Here is a 24,414-nt window from a genome sequence, read left to right as displayed (position 1 = left end):
ACTTTCACAAAATAATTTCTTTTATCTCAAAATAACAACATATTATTGAAAATAATGAGAAACTGTCAAAATATCGAGTTGGTTTTGCAAAATAGAAATTGGAGATTTTATATTTATATTTATTATATATATATATATATATATATATATATATATATATATATATATATATATATATATATATATATATATATATAAATAATTATATTGGCATAAATGTGGTTCCATACTATCTAAGTACAAATTGTAATTGATTCATGCTCTCCTGCTATATCCTTTAAATGTCAAACAGCTGTTCATATTATTAGGAACATGTTTTCACCCTCCCACCAGAGTTATCAGTGCAGACACGAAGGCTCCGTGTGATGTGTGAATTACATTTGCTGAGGATTTACTTCATTAGTGCAGCGGATCCTTGGAATTTGTTATGACCTGCTATTGTTCCCATCAATTGTCAAAAGAAAATGAGTTCAGTCCAGCAGTACTTGTGTTGTTAAAACCACACCAGGAATAGCTTTGTAATGTTCAGTGGTGGTGGGCGTGATGAATGAAAGGTAACCTGATTACCAGCGGAGCTATTAAAATCCCTCATGTGTGACCCACCGCAGCAACCCCTCTCTGCTTAGCAGCGGGGCTGCAGATTGTTGTTTGGCTCGTATTAGCGAGTGTGTGTCACTATTGATTTCAATTCTTTTTTTTTTTTTTTCCCATAATGTATTTAGCTCATGCAGGACTCCCATTCATTATCAGGGATATACAATTACCAGAGCAGAGTACAGGGTACAGTAATAGTTCTGATTCTTTTCATTTTCTCACCCTCTCAACTGTGTCTCTTCCAGCGTGCAATTATGTGGCAGGTGTACGTCTCCTGTTACATTCAACATGCCTCACTGAATATGACTTTTAAAACCAGGAGAAGAAATTAAAGCAGACAGATAATATAAAAACAAGGGAGGAGGCTTTACTTGGATGTGACAGTGGTGTAAATAAAGCATGTTGTCCTGATGCACTGGGAGGAAACCAGTAAGTGCGACTCAATCTGCCTGCTTTCATGCGCACTTTCAGTTTGTGCTTAAAAAAACAATGGAAATTTGAGATTTAAAAAACAAAACAAATTGTTTTCATGCTTGACTGAGGTGGAAAAATTGGTGTCTCAATAAAAACTGAACGCAGCAAAAGTGCAGCATTCTCGATTTGTAGGGAAGAAATCCCTCCAAACATCAATAATCCCTGTATCCCGCATCAAATAATTTACTCTTTCGTCAAGCAATGACATCTGGTGGATACAAAATTTAGAAGAATCTATTTTAGGATTCAGACGGACGTTCAGAGATCACCGCTGCAAATGGCAGTGTTAACAGACTGAGTGAATAAATCAGAACGTTTGTCTTGAGTTTCCGCCGAAGAGAAGAATAAACTGCTGCAGATGAAAACAACAAGGGGACAGTATTTTTTTTTTTTTCCAAATTACTACATGAAACAACATATTTCCATCATGTTTTCCACATTTTCCATCATCTTCATTCATCTGACGGGAGCTCTTTTAATTACATCCATAGTTGGCATGAAAAATCATGAGTTTCTGTAGTTTTTCAACAAAATGTTTTCAGTTGTTTTTAAAGGAGGAGATCAGTTGTAAATCTTTTTTTTTAGCCGGCTTTTATGTCCCTGCACATCCAAAATGAGTCTCTTCCTGCTTCATGAAGTTTACAGAAAGCAAAGTTTTCTTGTGGTGCTCAGAAAACATCATTTGGGTAAGAGGGAGTGAAGCAATTCTTTCAAAGAACTGATATAATGATAAAATAGAAAAAAAAATGCAGCAGATGGAAACGTAAGATCAAGCAACAACAGGAGAGTTTTTAGTTGGTTTCTTTTTCGAATGACGACATGAACCAAATAGAAACGACATGTTTCCATCATGTTTTCCACATCATTTTCATTCATTTGAGGCTGGACTGGAGTTTTAATTACATCCATATTTAGTATAATAAATAATTATTGGAGCATCTGTGACGTAGCCTTTAGGTCCACAGTGTGGTGAATCTGGCCATCACCATCTTTGCAGTCTCTGACTCAGCTAACTACTGACTAATCCAAAAATGGGGGAAGAGGCGGAACGTGGGTTGAGCTTAATGTGGCCGAATGAAGCGGTTACCTAGCGGCCAGCCATCTGCGATGGCGCCCACCTGTCACTCAAAACAGGCGCACCTTTAATAGCTTTAACCTGTTGATTCCCCTGTGCCATGCTTTTGATCCATCCTCCACAAAGCTGCAGGTCCCACCAGCAGCGTTTCAGAAGTGTTTGCTCACCTGATTATGTTGACAGGCTCACAGTTTCTTTTCCATTGCATAGGAAGGCTGCATAGTTACATAGTTTCTTTATTGTCCGTTTTTATGATCACGAGTCTGCACAGGGTCTTTTATTTTGAAAACCAACTGATTCTCTCTAGTGGCTTCTTCCCTGCTCGATCTGCTGTGTGCAGATTGACGCGGCATCCATCAAATATAGACTCAGCGTTTATTTGAAATGAAACAGAGCTTGGATTTACTTCTGGGATGTGCTGCAGCACAGCCGTAACACACCACAGCTGTGCCCAAAGGAATCATAAATCCTAAAAACATGACATGGAACTAAAAAAAAAAAAAAAAAAAAAGTATAAACTCAGAATTCTTTTCAATCATCACTTCTTATCTTTCTGGTGCATCACAAACAGCTTGAATGCATCTTATTAATTCTACCTTTAACTTAATTTAAAAGGGTCAGTTATATAAAAATTCACTTCCATAAAGTCTGTATAGAGAAATTAGCTAAAAACAATTTTTTGCACCAGGGCTGTAAAGATTTTTTTTCTGCTGTAAATTTTGGCATTTTAATGAGGGGCTCTATGGGGAGCCACTGGAGGAGGTTGCCGCTTGATTACATCACTTTGTTGGCCCCTCTTCTTTGGCATCCAACTGGATAATCTGCACCACCGACTGTTTATCTTGTTGCACATAGCACTAATATTCATATAACAAGAAGATTTTCTAGAAATGCTTTCAGTAAGTGATATCTTAAACTCCTGAGGTTTATTCCTGTCTCAGCAGGCTCATCATCTTCAGTTTTTGTAGTTTCAACAAAATATTCTCAATAGTTAAAACAGCAGTTAAGTTTCCTCTTTTTTTTTTAACCATGCTTTTACATCCTTTATCAAGGCACGGCCAACTGCAGTTTAAAGTAAATAAGATACTTTTGTGAGCTGCTGAAAATGTTTTTAGTAAAAGAGTGAGAAGAGGTATATAAGTAGAAAATGCAACTGGTCAGATTCTGTAAAAGAATTAAAAAATAATAATCAAATGTTAAATAACACAGTCTTTGCATTGGTAATTTTATTTTTATTAATGTGATGAATTTCACTTACTATTATAGCATTTTTTTGCTGAATATATTGTGTGGTTTTTAAACCGTAAAAATAATAACTAGCAAACCTTACATACTGTATATAATCAGTATTTAAAGTTGAGGCAACAGCAGCAGCAGTTCTTTTGGTTATTCAACCATTAATCTCTATAAACAGATATCCGTATGTAAATTCAGAATCTGTCGGCAAAAGACAAGATGCTGGGAAGCATTCTGGTTTGTGGTCTGAGTAGTACTGACCAATAATGTTTGAGTGGGCTTTGGTTGCATGTAGTCCATGTAGATAGCAAATGAGGCAGAAAGCACTGGCTGAAACGCAATCTTGGAACCTATCAGCTGTTGTCTGATGACACTTTAGCTTTTTATTAACCTGGTTGGACTGCAGCTGGTTATAGAGATTAGCCTCCAGCCTCCATTCTTGCATCTGCAGTTGCTAATTGGACTGTAAACAATGTCGAGCACCTGAAAGAGGAAGTCTTGGCCTCGATATTTGAATATTTCATCAATAAATAGCGGATGGGTTCCAACATTGTTCACCCAGAGGCAAAAGTGCCAATGTGGGAGAGTGCTGAGAGATCTGGAAGACTGTATACAATTAAATTTATATTTATCTGTTCATATTTACTGCTCATCTGCGTTCATATTCGCAATAAAGCATCCAGCCTTCCAGCACTAATTTAATATAGTGTACAAAGTAGGAGTGGCACAGTTCCAATATTGAAATGAAAATAGATCAAAATAAGCTTTCGATTTCAATAATTGAATTGAAAAGGTAGAATTACCACACTTCAGAGATGACACAGCATAGCTTAACGGCCATTATAACACACTTGATACAATATGGACTATTTTTAAAGAAGAATTTGAAAATATAAATGACAATTGTCCGGGCATAAAACCAATGATCTGCTGGTTCTTTACAGGAACTTTAAACATTACATTTAAATGCAACATACTATGTTATCTGCACTTGTGTACTTGTATTTTTGTTTGTTTTAGGATGCTGGGCATTTTGCTTTTCTCCCACAATCCCTCCGATTCAACCTCTGCAGGAGACACATTTGAAAACAGGGCTTTTTCATCTTTTTAGCATTTATTCATTCTACCTGACGGGCCTTCTTTCCAGTTAATTCTCAACTTTTAAAACATGTTAACCATTCATTGCTGTCTTCTGCCAGCAAAAGTCCCCGTTGGGACCCTTTAATTCGCTCCTTTCTGATACTTGTGGCACCATCACAGTGAGTCCTGGATATCCACAGTATACACAGGCGCACACAGGGGGTGATTTGGCCTGAGGCGAAGCCAAAGGCTGTTTACCGCCCAAAGAATTTTCACTCTTCAAAATGTTTCTTACACAAGCGTAGATACAGGGAGGAAAATGGTGTTGTTGTGTTTGTATATAATTTGTTTATGAGGGTGGTGCAGCGGTTCGGCGGTTGGCACTGCCGTCTCGCACACAGTGTGGGTTTGAACCTTGGCCCATGGAGTTTACAAGAACTGTATTTGTCAGGGTTAAGCTTCAGAGTCTGCCCACAGTCCAAAGAAATATAGGCCAGGAAGTGTCTTGTGCTGTGTGAGTGTGTGCTGTGTTTATCTGTGTGAGCTCTATAATAAACTGCCAACCTGTTGTGAGTGTTTCCCCGCCCGCTGCACGCTGCTTTAGGCTCCATAGGCTGTGACCTTGAACAGGAGTAAAGAAGCAAGAAAAACAGTGCAGCGAGAAAAACAGTCATTTGTTCATGACGGCGCTTTCATGTGTTCAAGGATCACATGTATCACACTCTGACTGGTGGGGATGTTTTACCAACTGCCTTTTTTTTTTTTTTTTTCAAATTTACAGACTTGGAAAACTTCAAGACTCACAGAAGAAGCTCCGTGTCAGTGCGCGAAGGTCAAGGAGTGGTTCTGCTGTGCGGCCCGCCACCACATTCTGGAGGTAAAACAAAGTTTTAACTCAATTTTATTTTATTTTCATAGCACCAAATCATACCAAAGTTATCTCAGGGCTCTTTACATAATACAGGTCTAGGCCGTACTCTTTATAAGCCTAATTCTTCCCATCAAGAGTGACTGTGGCGAGGAAAAACCTCCCTTTTTAATGGATCCAGGCTCTTTATTAAGGCTGGGGGCCGAAAACAGAAACATTCAAAGTAATAGTAATGGTAGTATTAGTGGTGATACACTCACAATAATAGTGATAGGGTTAGGGTTGTCTAGAGTTATAAATCTTTAGATGATGAGTTTCAGAGGTATACAATATTCTCAGTTTTGTCTGAGGTCAGCAGCAGGAAATTACAGGTCATCCAGGTTTTTAAGTCTCATGCTTGAAGTTTAGCTAGCTGACTGGTTTTGTCTGGCTTAATTGGTGTTGGTATATTGGTATAATGGGGTATCGTCTGCATAATAGTGAGAATTTTCCTAATAAAGGAAGCACATAAGGTGAATAGAATTGGTCCAAGCACAGATCCTTGTGGAAACCTGTGACTTACTTTGCCGTGCACAGAGGGTTCATTGTTAACATGTACGGACTGAGATTGATCCGTTAAATAGGACTTAAATCAGTTTAGTGTGGTTCATTACGAATGATGGTTCAATCCAGTTGGCAAACACACACTGAAAATTAGTGGTTGCCCGACTGAAAAACAAAGAAAAAAAAAGGAATGAGATCATATTGTTTGTCAGGTGGGTATTTGCATTTTGAAGCTATTTGCTTGGGGCTGCTGCTGTTTCAGATCCAGCTGTTTCAGTGACACCTTTGACTCCGTAATCAACACCTCACATCTGCCACTTTGGGGGACTGAAAGATTTCCAAGTGATTCTTGCGTTGCTAAGGTGTGATCAATCCTGGTGAGGCCATGTGAATTGTGACAGCCTCGCTATCAGGAGCCTACAGCTGAGTCTGCTTTGATTGGAGCTTCATTTTTCTGCCTCATTTCATTGTCATTTATGTTTGTTCTCAAGCTAAGGGCAAACAAAGGCACAAATAATACGCTGCATTGCTCTCTTGCCTTGAGTGAAATGGGAACATCATGTCTGTACTTGTCATTATCATAAAACTGGAATTTCTACTTGATACAGTCCCTTGAAAATTATTGATATTTGATGACATTTTCATTAAAACAGGGAACACTGACACAACCCTAACTCTAAAATGTCATATTTTATGAAAAGATAATCCATTTTTCCCCTATCATTAAAGACAAAATATTTTATCTATATCATGTTTTGAATTCTTCATGTTACGACATTTTAATCTGATATCTTATTTTGAAATTTATTTTGAAATCATGAGTCTGTTTCCGCTTCCTTCCTCTCATGTGTTATGAGCTGTCACATTAACCTTATAGGGATCATTGATGCAGAACTCACTGACGATAGACACTGTATTTCAGCTATAAGGTTCATGTTGCATTATCTCTCTGTTGTTCACGATGTTGTACTGGCTAGCCAAGTGGTTCTCAACCTGGGGGTCGGGACCCCTAAGGTGGTTGTGAGATCATTTTCGGGGGGGCTACCAGGTGTTTGTGAAGAATAACCTAAGTATTATAGCAAGCAGCATGAAATGAGAGCCAGGAAGCATTTAATGACGGTCAGAATGAATGCTCAAAAATCTGCAAGGTACAGCTGGCCTCAAGAGATGTAACAGCCACCTCAATAATAGTTAAATCTATAAACTAGCACAAAAATCAGAATAACCAACTGAACCACCACTTCCTGAACACACACAAAACCTAAGAAATGGAAAACTTTTAGATTGTAACATTTTTGTGGGGGTTGTAGGTAGCTTGCCCTGTATTACTGTGGACTGAGTTAACATAGCGGTTAGCTGCAGCAGTTGATGTTGAGTATTCACACAATAACACAGAGATTGTCCTGGCGTCATTATCAAGTCCCCGACACCCACCTGTGTCGATACTGGAGAAAATGAATATTGAAACAGCTTTAGATATTTAGAATTGATATGTGTTGAAAAATGTATAATTTGATAACACTAATCTGTACAAAATGGAAAGATAGAGCAAAGATTAGCTTAGCCTAGCATAGCATAAACACTGGACAGATAGCCAGGCTCTGTCCAAAATTCGACGTCACATTGAAACAGACAGCAGAGTGCTATTAGCTTCTGTAATACGATATATGACTGAATAACTAAACACGTGAGCAGTGTATAGTTACAAGATGGATTTAAATCAAATTCAGAGCAGTTGATTGGACTATTTCACTGTTACTTAATAATATATAATAAAATTAAAATTAATATTTAACTGCCAAGCCAGTGACTTCCAGCTAGCCAGTATAGCTGTGTCTCCGTGCTTTGAGTCTTTATGCTAAGCTAAGCTAAGCATCTCCAGGCTCTTGCTTCATTTTAAGTGCACACACGAGGGTGATATAAATTTTCTGATCTCACTCATATTTTTCAAAATGTCAAACTATTCTTTTAAAACACTGCAAAGGCTTGGCAGTATAGACAAAATCAAATATTCTGAATTTTTTTAAATTACCTCATACCTCAAATGCATCGATATTCATCAGTTTTGTGACACTGTTGTAGTGGTAACTGGTGGTGCTTTCATGAAATATTAACACAATTAAATAATCATCAGCAATATGGATATATAAGTGGGTAAAGGCAAGTAAGTTCAGAAAATTACATCGCTTTACTGTAATGCAGCCTTTAAAACCAGGAAAAGACAACACTTAAGCCATACTATGATATAATGCAATCCAAAAATTAAGACAATATCTAGTTTCATAGCATGATATCAATTTAATACCCATATTGCCCAGACCCACTGCAAAAGAAGTTCTGTGCAAATAGGTCCACTATTTTTCCCTCAGCTGCCACACACTGTAGACACTGTAATCGAGGAACATTTGGCATAAATTGGATGTGCCATGTGGCTGCTGTGAAGCTAAATTTCCAAGTTAAAACTTAGTTTTCTGGAAAAGTTCTTCATATTTTCTGTCTAATTGCAGCAGATGTGTCCTTTCGTAGCTTCTTCACTTGTCTTACTGGAAGTGCTAAATGCAACAGCTGCTTGGATTCCATTCGCCAAACCAACAGCCACCTAACACATATCACTGATTCATGCATCGCTCTGCTGTGGTAACAATGCCGCTCACCTAGAATTGATTGTAATTGTTTGGAGCTTGTATCCTTTTGGGGGATTTACCTGGCAAAGGCTTGGCGTGCTCAGTGGTAATCTGAAATTTTAGATTTATTTGCACACAGTCGTGCCGATTCACCCGTCTTTGTTTGCACTGTGAACAGTCGCTTCGCCGACTCTTTTCATATCTGCCAATTTATGCTGAAGTAATACAATTAAGGTTTGGCTTTTAAAACCAATGGGGAAATAATTCCAACATGTCAGGCATCTTTCGGCACATGAAAAGCCCCCTCAAGACACTTGTCTGCTCACTAATATACAGAGCCAATACAAGCTGTCAATTAGTAGTCCATTTTAGTGAGTTGTATCTCTCAGCTGTAATAGAAGCTACTATCACCATGTCATTCAGCTGGAAAGACTAACTTGTCTCTGGGTTTTTATGGTGGTTCTGGATGCAGTAAACAGAGTGTTTTGATTTGTCCTCGGTTTTCACTGGCTCATCTTGCCCCAAAGCCCTGTTAAGTAATGGTTAAAGGGGAAATTCACCATTTTTATGTGGGCGTCCAATCAATGTTGATGGCAAATGAAGTCAATTGAAGCAATAAATGGGTGAGGTGACCAAGAAAGCTGAGTTCTCCTGCTGCAAAATCTGTTCTTCTTCTACAGCAGCATGCAGTGATGTTGGTATTAAGCTATTACAGCTTTTACAGCTATTACAGCTTGATTCTTCTTGAGTCTCTACCTCTGGCTAGGCAGGGGGCGTCCTAGCAACAGGAAGTAACAGCTATAGGTACAGCTGAACCATTTGGAAAAAATATACAATTGCAAATATTTTTGAGAGATATATTTTGATTGATTTTGCAGAGATCCGTGTCGAAGAAAGACATTTTCTTAAGTCTGGAGAAAATGATAGGCCAGTACATTTTTGTAACACAACAATATTGAATTTAAAATGACATTTTGACTCCTCGCCTACCTTAACCAGCTGGTAGACACCACAAGTCATCAGCAACTGCAAGGCTATAAAGTCCTACCCACTAGTCTGTTGCACATGTTGAGCGTCTGCAGATCAGTTCCATACCCCAGGCATGATACAAGATTAACAAATCCTGACAATCAGTTGATCTAAGAAGAATTGTCTGATATATCTTATTTTTCTGTACCATAGATCTACATTGTTGCCCAAAAACTACTAAAAACACATCAAGGAGCAACACTATTGTGCTGGGTAGCTTGTTCCTTTTATTACTATGAATACACACATTGTAGTTTATTTTGACTCAGTTCTGTCCTGCAGCACCAAAAGATGAAAATTCAGTCATTATCTACTCACCCTCATGCCGACTGAAGGTCGAGTTTATTTTTTCAGTCCACAAAACACTGCTGGAGTTTCACAGGAAAACAGTGTTGCAGAATCTCCCAAACAAACTGAGATGACTGGTGACCAGCTTTCAAACGGAATAAACAACACAACAAAAAATGTCTCAGTACCGTTTATCTGGTGGAATCCAAGTCTTTTAAAGAACCCGACATGCAGCTTACTTACACGTGCACACCGTCACACCACACACAGCCAGTTCAGACAGCGTGCATGCGCACATGAATGTGGCTCTAAGCTAAGGATTTACTGTGAAGTTTTAAGCTAAAAACATGGTGTAAATGATGTCTTTCAAGTCACCATGGCATATCAGGGCTTTAAGAGACTTGGATTACCCCAGACGGGCAATATGGAGGCATTTTATGCTTTTTTGGTGGGGTTATTTTTTTCCATATGAAAACTGGTCATCAGCAGTGTTTTGTGGTCTAAAAAACTAAACCCAACCTTCAGCCACCATGACTGTGAATAGATGATGACTGAATTTTCATTTTTGGGTGAACTATCCCTTTAACAAATATTGCATCTCCTGCAATAAGAAAATTGCAGTAGGCTACACTGCAACTTTGATTAGTTGTTCAGTCCTAGCTATAAGCATGAACGGTCTAATCCAGCCCATGGAATGACTTTGCATGGTGTGAAGATTACAGAGAAGTCATTAATTCCAAATGTTCAATAAAATGCATTGATATTCCTGGTTTGTCTACTGGCTTTTGTGCTGACTAATATAATAAGAATAGCAGGCCCTATACTGCCTGCACACCCGTGTGTTTTCATACAGGTTAGATGACACAACCTGTCACATGTTGGCTGCTGTTCATGCTGGAGCCGCCAGTAGGAAATCTCTCTGTCAAAAAGGAGAAAAGTGTTTCAGGTTTTCCATGAAAACTGGACAAGTTCCTATTTCTTCACAGAGGTAAATGAGAAGCCGGTGTGCTTGGTGTGTTCACACCTTTCAGCGCTCAGTGAATGTAATATTCAAGATCACTATCAGATTCATCATGTCAGAAAATACGAGAACTTGCAAGGACAACTGAGAACAGGGAGGATGAATGATGAATCTCTGGCACATCTGTTTTTATTGTTTACTTGGATGCCCATTAGCTTTTACAAAGTAACAGCTACTCTTCCCGGGGTCCATACTAACAGCATAACATAATGCTGTAATGTTTTCACATACAGTACATGCATACACAAATACCTCACCACCCCCCACCAACCCCCAACCCTAATTAAAACAGCATTTATAAAAAAAATATATAAAATTTATAAAAATGTATATAAAAACAGACATAAAACCAACTACTATTTCTGCAAACCATGTTTCTATATATACATAAAATATACAACATGTGTACACAATCTCATGCATGCCATACACACACTAATTTACATTAGAGATGAATCTGGGTACTTGATGATACCGAGTACCAATACGAATACTTAATAATGCCTTTACAGTTCTTACAGTAACTTTAAAAACATGTTTTATTTCATCAGATGTTCTTCACTTTCTAAATGTAACAAATCATTGTTGCTGTTTCCTGATGCTAGTGTAACCATAGTTACTGTACACATTACATTTTTGGGTTATTTGTAGTCAGTTAAGGCCAAAACACACTAAAGGCGTTTGACGCTCACGTTTTGAAGTTCCCCCATTGTTCTAAATAGCAGAACATGCACTGAAAGCATCTTGACACGATGCAGATGCGCCAACTTGATATAAAAACATTTTCTGATCATGAAACATAATATTACTGTACACTTTTTTGCTCCAAGTCTCATTTGTGTACTTTTAAATACTTAATTACTCCCCGTCGATTAATCATAACTACAAAGATCTAGAGAGGGACAGCAGAGAGGAGGGAGGGAGGGGGATCGTGTGTGAAGTGCTGACTGATATAAAACTTTTTTGATGATAAATCCTGATGGTACTGAACAGTTATCTGACTAAAATATCTGTCTGAAACAGACAGACGCTCGTCTCCTCCATGAAACGTTTGTCACTTCGCTGTGTTATTCTGAAGCCTGCAGTGCGCTATAGAAGTTTGATTTGACGCGCATCAGTAAAGCCTGCGGTACGTTTTGGCCTACACTTACTGATTTTTTGTTCCCCAATAAGCTGTGCAGTTTAGTGTGTACATGATATACAATACAGTAAAAATTACACAACATTATTATGGACTTGCAGAATTAAGTTTACTGTTACAAATGGTGTTTTATATATAATAATTATTTCATTATCATTTACAGCATTTTAACTAGTAATTAATCACACATTTACATGTGTAATATTTAAGTTTCTTCTTCATGTCCCTCTTGTCTAAGAGCTTATTTGTTCCTACCTGTCATTGTTTAGGGGGGGCAGGTATGAGTGTGGTGCCATGTGCGTAACAGTTTTGTTTACCCTGCTGTGAACCTCAAAGAGTGAAGTTGTGTGTACTGTGCTGTCAGGCCATTTTGGTGAAGATTAACAGGAGAATAAAGAAGAGTACACAAAGAGAAGATGTAGAAGCTCATTATCAAGGAAAGAGGGTTACACATTGGTGGCAGCGGTGTTTTTTCTTCATCTTTAGATTAATTAGTCGAGGCATTCAACTAGTTTACACCCGCTGGGATTTATTGGAAGGCGGCTGGCTGCGGCCTACAGGTGGACTCTGTGTTTATTTCAGTTTTACATGGACTTCCATGGAATTTTATGGACAGTTGCCAAAGTCACTGAGTCTCTCGCTGATAATGATGGCGCGACCAAAAAATAGGGTAAGCATCAGTAAACTTACATCACATTGGTTCTTTAGATGTTTGCTTTATCGAGCGGCTATTTTTCGTAACATGGTATCACATTATGGGTATTGGAGAAGTTTAATGAATATGAGTATGTGTACGTAAGGACAGTATCGGACCGATGCCTGATGCTGGTGTTGGTGTGAGTGCATCCCTAATTTACATAAACACTTATATACATACATACTAACAGTTGTATCTACGACCATGCTGAGTAAATGCTTATATTTCACAAAACCACAGGAAGACAGAGACAGAAAAAATTATATATTTTGCTGACTTCTAGCCAATAGTAGACTCTTAAATTGCTTTTTAAGACTTTCATGCTTGTTGCTTTAGTGATAAAAGAGATTATTCTGTACAAAGCTGTTTTCTTCATAGCATTGGTTTTAAGTTGAGGAACTATAACACAAGCCACTGTCTTGTTTTATGGTTAAATATTACTCTTGAGAACAGACAGTCGGTTTGTTTTGAAGCAAGTTTATTCCTGAATAAAATTAGAAGACTGCATTTAAATCGGCCTTCCTGTTTTTAGTCGAAGCAGAGAGGTTAGCAAAGCTAGCTGCCTTATTGCTAGCAAAACAGCATCAGTATCAAAGCTATAGCCTACTCTGAAGGTGAGTACATGCTGAAGGCTGCAGAAATTGTGCGTTAATGTTTTTTAGAATGTACTTGTACATCTTTACACTGACAAAGAGTTTGGATGTGTTGTTATTTATTGGATATTATGAAGTGTGTTTTTGCAATGGTGGGCTGTGTGCAGCCCATGAACTAAAACAAGTTTGATATCCTTGGCTAGGTGATACATGGCAACACAGGCATGGGCAATGCATCCTGGTATGTAGACACTGTGGGCACGGCTCCATGAGCAGGAGAGCTCAGCTTCAGTTGAATACATTTACCATCAACACAGACTGAACAGCCACGTGAAAAGTACTGAATTATTCCCTTTAAGATGTTGCTTTGTTCAAGCATACTTGCCTCCCTGTTTTAGAACAAGTGAGTGTAATGAGAATCACAGAGTCACCGTAAAACCCTCACCTGTCAGAACAAACTGTAACACGCTGTATATCAGCACACGAGAACACATCAGCTCCAGTTACCTCTATCCATTCACACTCCAATAAGAATGAAATAGAAAACAACAGACACCAAATCAAGATTCAACAGGCTTCCTCACACATCCTGGCCAGGCTGTTTGGCACCAAACACACACACATACACACACAAATGGACTTTGAGCCAAGCTGCTGGTCGGAGCATCACAGTATTCAAACTGGCAACAATGAAAAGCAATCAATCTGCAGGCAAAGACCTAAGTGTTTTGCCACTACCGCTTTTCTCCGTTGACCTGACATGTTGCGTTTTGTACATCTAAAATGGCACTCACCGCTGCCTGCAGCAGGTAATACCGCCGGTAATCTGGCAACTTCAATTTGTTTCTGCCACGCCATGCTGAAACCAAAGTGACTGCCTTGAAATTTCGGTCAGGCTGTCTGTTGACCAGAAACTTCTGTCATTAGTCAGCAAATTAAACTTTGATTTTGAATTCATTAAAATTTAATTGGCCTGCAAAGGAAATGAGTGGCACAAAATATATTGAATTATAATTTGTCTTCATCACTGTCTTGGTCACTCGCTGCAGCACTCAATGTTGTTTACTGCTTGGTTTACGAATAAAAGAGCTTGTTAATTGAACATGCTCAGGTTAAACCAAACGTATCCCTTGCAACTAATGAATGTAAACATGAGATTAGTGGTGGACAGTAATGAAATACATTTACTTGAGTACTGTACTTAAGTACATTTTTTGAATATCTGTACTTTACTTGAGTATTTGTTATTTTTCGAAACTTGTCTTTCACTCCACTACATTTCAAAGACAAATATTGTACTTTTGACTCCACTACATTTCTAGGAAGGTTGTCGTTACTTGTTACTTTTAGTCTAAGCACAGCTTTGAAGTCAGCTGTTACTGTTTTTTTATTTTTTAAAATACAATTGGTCACACGCTGTATTCCTCACAGAAGGAAGCCAATCACAGTACCCACTCTCAACTGGGATTGATGTAAAAGCAGAAGTAATATATCCAGGCGTGCTGTGTAATAATCACAAGCAAGGTCTGCCTCTTTCATTCAAACAAAACATGGCGATGGTGATGGCAGGAGAAAGACAAAATTAAAGATGTTAGATGTTCAAGATGTTATTATAATTAGAAAAAGAGAAATAACTTAAGGTCGGCTTTCAATGTTGGATTATTTTTATCGAGGTAAAAAAATACCATATAACTAATGTATGTATTGCCTCTGAAGACAGAAAGAAATCTCAGTTATTTTATTGCTTACGGTCGGCTTCAATCTAATTTTATGCAGTGATTTTAATACAGTTACATCAGAAAATGACAATAACTGTCCTTTTTGTTTTTGATTTCATTTCTATGCTGAAGTTTTTATAGGTGTTTCTATAGACTTTGTGTAGCAGAGTGGTTCTACAAGCAGGTCAGTGCATCATGAGGTGGATTCAGAGAGGTACAAGGGTCTGTGAATGCATCATGAAAACAATACAGCATGTATTGATATTAGAAAATGTACTTTGTAATGTGTACACTAAAATTTTGACTGAGTAACTTTCACTTGTAAGTGGAGTAATATTTGACCAGGAGTGTCTTTACTTTGATGGTAGAGTATTTTGTCCACCACTGTGGAGACAGTGTAAATAAGGACATTGTCAAGTGTCAAAGTAATATAAACACTTTCTTTGACCATGAAACTTAAAATTACTCTGCAACTCACTGAAGTGTATATGAACTACACTGCAGACTGGAGTCTCTGTTAAGAGCAAGAAACACATCCACTCATCTCCTCTATGAAACATATATACTCACTGCACTGCAGCATCATAAACTGATGAACTGGTCCTGGGTCACATGTCTCACCTGTGTCCAGGCCCTGTCCCTCCCACGTCCTCTCTTTGCAGTTTTAATGTATTAGTTCTGTCCTGTCGATTGAGTAGTTTCTGAGGCTGCTGCAGATACAGTAGCCTATGTTGGTGTTCAAGTTTGCTGTCTGATGTTTTGTAGAACTTTCTCAAATTGCTGTAAATCATGTTAATAACTTTTAGAAGTTACCCTGGTCATTCAAGTGAATACAAAAAAACATGAATGTTGAACACTATTTAGTACAAAGTCAATATATTGACTGACCTTCTCTCAGGGCCTCCATCTGTGACTGGCTTCCAGTGTAACTGGTAGAAGGACATTCTATTTAAAATTGAAAAAAAAGAAAAGAAAGAAAGTTCAGTTTGCTGAGCCGTGAACATAGTTCAGATTTCAAAATTGTGGCCTAGAAACTTAAATATGATTTTAATTTGTGTGAACTGAACTTTGTGAAATGTGACCTCGCACAACAGTGACGAACACACACACTGTAGTTTATTTTGACTCAGTTCTGTCCTGCACCTGTAAATACTCAGTAAAGCGCCACTGAAAACTGTTTTTAATAAATGCACAATTTCCTTCCGTTTGAATGATGTTTGCTGAAAGTTACAGTGCCCAGCTGTTTTAGGAAATTACTGCACCTTTTTGAAAACTAAATAAAAATATGTGTGACCTGTTTTATTATTATTTTATGACTCGGGGCTGACATGTAAATAAAACTATAGTTATCATTCACTGTTTGCGGACATTTTTTCTGCATGCTGCACATGTTTTACATATTGTTCAGCCTCAGATTTCACTTCATTATTGTAAATTAAGAAAATGAATTAACAGTGACTTAAAGGGACAGGCCACCTCAAAATAAAGAATACATTTTTTTTCCCCTGACCTATAGTGCTGTTTATCCATCTAGATAGTTTTGGGATTAGTTGCAGAATTTTGGAGATACCTGCCATAGAGATGCCTGCCTTCTCTCCGGTATCATGGGAATAAATAGCACTTGGCATGTGGCTCTGCACAAGTCTGCAACTAACACCCAAAATACCTAGATGGATAAATAGCACCACAAGCCAGTGGAAAATGTGTATTTTTTGATTTTGGCTTGATTTTAACTGTCCCTTTAAAACATTTTTCAATTGTGCAGTCCATTACAGTAACGTGCATTCATTTCTTTGGTCTGCATTGCAACGAGGACCTCCAGAATCAGTCTGAATTTCATTAGACAGTGTGGATTTTCATTCATGGTTTGCATGACACATACATGATTTGTAGTTAATGGTTAGAACTTGCTGAACATTCTTACAGTTAGTGTATGATGTAAGTAGGTGAATTTCTCAGGCTGTATGATCAGTAACAGTTGTATAGTGGACAGCGGTCATGGACTGTGGTGCCTCAGAGAAAAGGTTTTTAATGTTTTACTCGGGGGCAAGAATTCATGAAGCAGCTCAGTCATCAATCTCACCTGGGTTATTATTTTATTGCAAATCTGTTTGGCCTGTCAAAAGGAATGCAGTGGTGTATGTTTTCACATAAATTCCCCCGAAACAAGATGACTAATGAGGGAAAGGCCAACTACAAAGCCACGATATGGGAGAATGCGCCCAGTATGTGAGGAAATATAAAAATCTGCAGGCCGCCTAAAAGGGAACAATGATGATAATGGAATACAATTTGATATTCATGAAATGTATTTTTCTGAGGGCAATTTGACCCGGGGAGAAGACTTTCCTGCGCTAACAATTTACGACTGATCAAAATAAATTTGAAGGTTTGTGTTGTTAAGTTTGTTTGTGTAGGTGACACCATCCTGATGCGGGTGACGGCCATTACAAGGTCCTATTCGTGAGCCAATTTCCCTGCTCCTGAATAGAGAGAATATTGGACCGTTTCATGTTGCATCAGGTTGCTTTGAGCAGGTATAATAAAGCATTGCAACAGTGCCCAAAACCCTGAATTCCTATGAGTGAGAAAATAAAACATGAAAAAAACATGATGATACATATTCAGTGCTTGTTGTGTTCCATTGCATGCTCAGACTTGGAGAAAATCTTTCACGTGTTCATTCATCTGCGGCTGTGTTTCACGACATCGCTTCGCCATGGAGGAGATGTATCTCAGTGTGGCATCGGCAGCCTGACAGCCAATAACAAGACAATAATGACTGTCAGACCACCTTCCCTCCCTCACAAGGACCTCATTGCATTTTAATCAAATTCTGCATGTGGGTGGCACATTCAAGGGAAAACCTCTGCACATCTCTATTCAGCACCATATGTTTGCAGACCTTCCCGTAGTGGTGGGACCCTCGGTGTATGCCCAAGGCTCTGGTGGGCCTCCACCTGCCAGAGGGAGCTCTCAGAGGACGCATTATCCATGGCAGACAGCTGTCCGGGGCGGCTGTATGCGGCACGAGCTCGTCCATGCAGAAGACATGTTCGGACAGAAGAAAGAGCATGGGAAATGGGTGTGGATGGTGATAGAAGGAGAAATCTGCAGGGAATGTGGAAGTGTAGGGGTGTGTGTTAGTGTGCTGCTAATAGGACACTGCTACATAACCTGGAACTACCCACCATATGGTGTGTGTAATGTATATCTTCAGGTAGTTTCCATGGTGTGCATTAACAGCCAGCCCTCACCTGAAAAATGGCTGTATATTGGCAGTTTATTACAAACTGTATTTACAGTTATTGTTAGGCAGCGACCTCTAGTGGCTGTAATATTTACGACAGGTGAAAAACAGATGGTCAAACACATCCAGACTTCCACCCAGGAGGTCGCTGTTTTGTTTAAACTTAACTTACTTAAATTGTGTCACTTACACAATTACGTCAGGTAGCGTTACTTAACTAGCAACAACCAAGCTGTGACTGCTGACTTATAGCTTGCATACATAAGTCAACTTATATAACGCATGTAACATACTTCAAGTAACTTAACTTAAGTGGTTTGTGTAACTTTCATCATTTTCTTAACTTTCATCACATATTTAGCTTATGTCATGTGCATAACATAATTTAATTTACATACATAACTAAACTTCCTTGACTGATGTACTAATTTTAACCCAAACCATGTCCTAAACTTAACCAAGTATTTTTTGTGCCCAAATTTAACCAAACTGTGAGTGTCTTACAATGTAAACCACATGTGTAATGTCATGTGAGTTATGTCAATTTAGCTACATCTATTTAACTTACATCATGTATGTAACAGTACTTAACTTACTTAACTTAGTTGACACATTTAACTTGCTTCACATACATAATTACGTCAGGTAACGTAGCTTAATTTATAACTGACTAGCATACTTATTTCAACCCAAACTGTCATCTTTTCCTAAACCTTGTCAAGTAGTTTTGGTGTCTAAACCTAACCAACCTGACTGCTGACTTATTTCAACTTACATAATGTGCGTAATGCACTTCATATCATGTAACTTATGTAGTGTATCTAACTTTCTTCATGTTGTTAACTTTCATCACGTATTTAACTTTTGTCAGGTACGTAACGTAACTTCACTTACGTACATAACAAAACTTCCCAGGCTAATATACTTTTTATGACTCAAACCATGATCTTTTCCTGAGCTTAACCAAGTGTTTCTGGTGCCTAAATCTAACCAAACTGTGAATGTTTCACAGCATTAACAACTTGGTGACAAAGGCCCGGTACAATGACAGGCCAGTACACCTGTCACTGGTACTCTAACCAAACCTTACCAAGTCAAACCTAACCAAACTCTGACCATTTTACAATGCGTGTGAAGTAGTTACTTTAGCCCAAATTAAGCTATTTTCCTAAACCTAACCAAACTGCAAATGTTTTACAAGGTAAACCACATGTGTAATGTCACATCAGTTATGTCATGTGACCTGTGTAATGTAGTTCAGGTCTGATAAGCCTGTCACTGACGGTACTCTCCACTGGTAATATATGTAGTTTTGGGAGTAACTGACAATCGAACTGTTCTGGCGTTTAGGCATGAGGACATGTTGACTCACGAGTTTCATTTGAAGGAGGGTGACCAGACGTCCCCATTTTCCCGGTCAGAGCTGTCCCTGAAATGTCTCTGTTTTTATCTGCGCACTAAAAAGAGACCTCAAAGTGAAATGACAAGACATGCACCATAATAATTTTGGATATTTTAATGATATATTCAACACTGAACTTGAAATGTTCCCAGTTTTCAATTCAGAAATTTGGTCACCTTCATTTGAAGGCAGCATGTAATGCCAAGCCTCTAGCACTAAATATTTCTCTGAGATAGCAGTGGCACTTTTTGATGCGATCTAGCCTTTATGTAGCTTTTTTCTTTAATATGTCACACACTTGAATATTAAGGCTGTGAAGAGTTCAGAATGGTCATGTTAAGATGTAATAAAAATGTTTTTTTTTCTGCATTATTAGTGAGCTGTAGTTAGCAGAAATGCTGCAGATGCTCAGATTGGTGACTTTAAGTGGGCTTGAATTTATGACAAGTCGATCTAAACAACCAACAGATGTTGTATTCACAACTTGTTAACTTTTCTGATTTTCCGAGATGTGTTTTTTGTCCACTCTTTTCTAATTACTAAGCATACTGTGGAAATGAAGCAAAATTATTTTTTAAAACAGGGTATTCAAATGACTAAACCCACTTGAATATCCTGCAAATTGTGACAGTCAATGTTGAATACAGAAATTTTAGGTTCTTTTGAAGTGAGATGAAGGTAGCATCACAGTTTCTCTGCACACCATGAGGACGGACATGTTTACTCCAGTGGTGTTTGTTGATGATACTGTACATGACTCAGATTGAGTGTTTTCTCTTTTTTTCCCATGCATGGGATTATTCTGCTCTTAATCTGATTAGCAGACGACACATTTCACAATCTCCATGGGTAATCTCCTTTCACAATCCCACACTCAGTCATATTTGCCCCTCTTCATCCGTCTGGGGACTTCAGCTCTTCGGGAATAATATCACATGTTACTGTCACAGTATCCACAGAGAGCTCGCCAAGCCTTTTCTCTCAAAACCCCGCGCCGTTTTGACATCATGTGGCTCAGTTACCTTACAGTGAAGAGAAACTTCAGTGACAAGCAGCCAACAACCCGACAGCAGCATGAAATGGGATATGGTGCATTTCCAGGCGGTGACACTCTGAGTTGATTGGAGTTTCTAATCACGTATGAAAAGGTCACAGAGGAGTCTGGGTGTAGTGCGCGCACATTTCCCAGAAGACATGTGTGAGTGACATGCTTCCTAAATCTCCTTCTAAGCTCCTTATAAAGTTAACAGTACACATAGCTGTTATTGTTACATCTGAAGTGTGTGTGGGTGGTATGAAAGCCAAAAAGAGAAGAAGAAGAAAGGACGTGGGGCGTTCTGTAGGTTCACATGTATGCATGTTCACTTTCTACATTGCATGTAAAGGACTACATTCAGGCGTTGCTGTTTCCTTTCCTTCATGCTTGTGTGTGTAAGCACCTCCGTCCTCTCTGCTGGGCTGCAGTCACACGTCATGTCCTCAGGCTCCCCGGTGCCGCTACATAAACACAAATCCCTCTGTGCCCGTGGGGATTTCATCCCAGAAGAAATGCGCTGTCACCTGCTGTGCAAGGGGAAAATAACAATTGTCGAAAACATGACAGCTCCGTCCGCTGCACCCAGCTTGCTTAGCAGAGCACTGGACCAGAGTTTTTACTTGAATCCATAACACCTCACAGCAGCCTCGCTCTTACAGCTGTATTACTGCGTCTGCTGGTGCAACGAGTTCAGCTCAATTAATGGGATTGGTCGCCACACTCAGACTGTGAGCTTTACTGAACCAAGCAGGTTTACTTCAATTGTAGATGCTTAATATCCTGGTTAATGTACAGTGTGTGTATGTTATTTAGTATTTTCAGGTAAAATATATTGGTTTTCCTACTGCATGACTGACAAATTGTGATAATCCAGTCATGCCCTATTCATAAATCCTATTCATTTGCTGTTGTGCACACCTTGTACCTGACGAGCTGCTGGCAGTAGTCACTGTGATTCAGATTAAAGCTGCAACAAATGATTATTTATGATCAATTTTGTTTAGTCTGTGAAAATGTTGAAAAATAACCACAAATTCTCAAAACCCAAATTAAAGCAACATTATATTAGAATTAGTTTGAGTTAATCAGATACCTGTGGGCAGAATTGGTTGTGTTACACTTGCTCCCATTCAAGAATAGATGTATATATAATGGGGATGTGTGTGGTTAGTCGACTACATAATTAAAAGTCGCCACTCTCGCTAGTCGGCACCAGAAATTCTAGTTGGTTAAACTATTTGTCAGTATTTTATTCATGCACAATGCCACTTGCGTTGTGCTGTTGCCTCTGAGGTGTTATGCAGCCGCCCGCCACTAGTTGGGGATGTGGCCTCATCAGACGACAGCCCCTCTTGCCATACGCTATAAGCACGCATGACAGCCCAGGCAACCCCGGATGTTTTTATTAGCAAAGTCAGACAGATGACAGCTCACAAAACCGCAGCGCAGTTTGGCAGTTTTTAATCTAGAAAATGGAAATAATGGTGGATGTGGACTGTGACAGAATAAACTGGTGCACAATCACTTGACTGGAGCAACATGTGACCACATGACGCACAGACAAATGACTCTAAATACACACAGTATTTTTTCAAACAGTGTACAGTATTATCAATTGATAAATTGTGCTCAATTTTAACTGCTTTTTATGACTAGTCGACCTGTCTGAATTAAATGTTGCATGTAATTGACAGGGAAATTAGTCGCCAGGAACATCTCTAATATATGAGGATATAGAATTTATAAGAATAAAAATAGAACTACTGTTCTGCCTTAAAATAACAGCCTCAAAATCATTTTGATGCTACACTGAATTGTAAAGTAATGGAGCCCAGAGCACCAGGGGAGTGTTGGTGTTTACACTGTTAGCTCTGGAGGAGGTTTTCAGGCCTGGGGGGCATGCTGGCGGGGAGCGGTGCCGGTGTCGTGACAGAACCGGACCCGGATGAGCAGGCAATGTAACCGGGCTTAGCAGATCATAGCAGAGGCAAAGAGAGTGAAGGGGATGTTGAGGGAGGATGCTACATCAGAAGAAAAAGAGAGAGTCACTGGGCAAGAGGAAATGCTGGACTCGTTTTTAGCCATTGGCGAGGGCTTTGTGAAATAAAAGGCAGCTAGACAGACGCCAAGCTGGCCTTCTCTCTGTCGGACTAGTAAGTAACATTAGCTGGATCGCCATGTCTTATGTTGTTGCACTGTTGTTTTGGCTGTGTTAGCAAAGATGTCAACACTAGTTTTTGGTCGTAAGTGATCACAACAAACACATTTCTTATGATTCATGACAGCAGTGTGTGATTTAAGTGTATGAATAAATTGCTGTCTTCAACCGGGGCTGTCAAATCACCAAAAATACCAAATCTAACATAATGTTGCTTTAACAAAGTGTCTGATGTCTTGTTTTATCCAAACAACAGGCCCAAACCCAATCATTTCACAGTGATATACAGAGAAAAACAGAGAATGACTTCTCCCTGAACTTAACCAGGTAGTTTTGTGCCTTTATTTTGTAAGTCTACCAGGATGTTACACATTTATTAGTACTGCAGAGCCCTGCACATGCAAAACTGACACTAAAGGGCTACCTACTAGGGCTGGGCGATATGGACCAAAAGTCATATCCCGATATATTTAGGCTGAATATCGATATACGATATATATCCCGATATTTTTTCCGCAAAGTGAGAGCAAATGTTCAGTCAAGGTCAAAGCTAAATATGACATGTCACAAGTAGTTTTATTGAAACTGGCTATTTCAGTGAACAGTGGCAAAATCAAATGAATAAATAATAAACAGGTTTCTTCACCTGGTTCATGAAAAAAAATGCTCAGTTGTTCAAATAATAAAATTTAAACATAAATACTGTACCTTTTTTGAAATTAAAGCTCCGTGCACATTTAAATAAAAATATATCTTAAATAAAAATAGCCTATAAAATAAAATAGGCCAATCTTTTTCTGAAATAAATCTATTCATGAGAAAAGTACAATAAACATTTTTTTTAGTTTGACAACAATAAATGGCTTATTGAAATTGAATCCGACTTGTTCCACAGTTGCAACAGGGACCATATCTTTTGCAATGTGATAGGACACCGCTTTCGTTATAGTACACCACTTGTCACTTTTCTTTTCATAAGGCACACTGCGGGAAATGAGGCTCGCAGTGGGCTTTGTTTCGGGGCTGGAGTTTTTTCGGGTTGTGGATGGCTTGCAGCTGGGGCTTCTGCAGCGCGCAGCTTCACACACTCTTCGTACTGCAGTTTTGCCACTGTTTTAGGTGGTGAAAAAGATTTGTAGTGCTTCCACCCCTGGCTGTAACTTGTTTAGCGCATTCCCTACATATAACGTGATTTTGTTGCTCATCTGATACTTTAAAACCAAACCATCTCCAAATTACTGAGCCACTGCTTATTCGTGTACTAACCAATTCCTCCGTCGCGCGCTCTGCAGCCGCTGTTGCTTCCTCCGTGCTTGTTGAAGAGTGCCGGAGTGTCTCTCCCTGCCCCTCTCCCCTCTGTGCACGAAAGAGGAGGGGCGCGCGGAGCAGTGCAGAGAGCTCCGGGTTATCAGCGCAGCAGAGCAAGGATCACAGCGCAAATTTGAACTATATCGATATATACGATATAGTCTAATTCCATATCACATTTAAAAATATATCGATATAATTTTTATATCGATATATCGCCCAGCCCTACTACCTACATTGTTAAAGTTTGAAACGTAGGGCCACTGACTAATTTGACGA

The 24,414-nt window shown here is 38.9% G+C and overlaps 1 protein-coding gene across 2 annotated transcripts in view; it reads left to right on the top strand.

Annotated features, from left to right (window-relative positions):
• The window catches only part of cntn4 (contactin 4), a 262,790-nt gene that overhangs the window by 122,640 nt on the left and 115,736 nt on the right, over positions 1–24,414 (top strand). For both annotated transcript variants that reach the window (XM_084727589.1, XM_084727582.1), the window contains exon 5: positions 5,241–5,336. In XM_084727589.1, coding sequence (XP_084583715.1) covers positions 5,241–5,336 — 96 coding nt within the window. The remainder of the gene's footprint in view (positions 1–5,240; positions 5,337–24,414) is intronic.

This window comes from Lutjanus erythropterus, chromosome 2 (assembly GCF_056507025.1).
Source record: "Lutjanus erythropterus isolate fLutEry1 chromosome 2, fLutEry1.hap2, whole genome shotgun sequence".
Lineage (NCBI taxonomy): Eukaryota > Metazoa > Chordata > Actinopteri > Lutjaniformes > Lutjanidae > Lutjanus > Lutjanus erythropterus.
The sequence above is the reverse complement of the archived record's forward strand: the minus strand, read 5'-3'. Positions and strand labels throughout refer to the sequence as shown.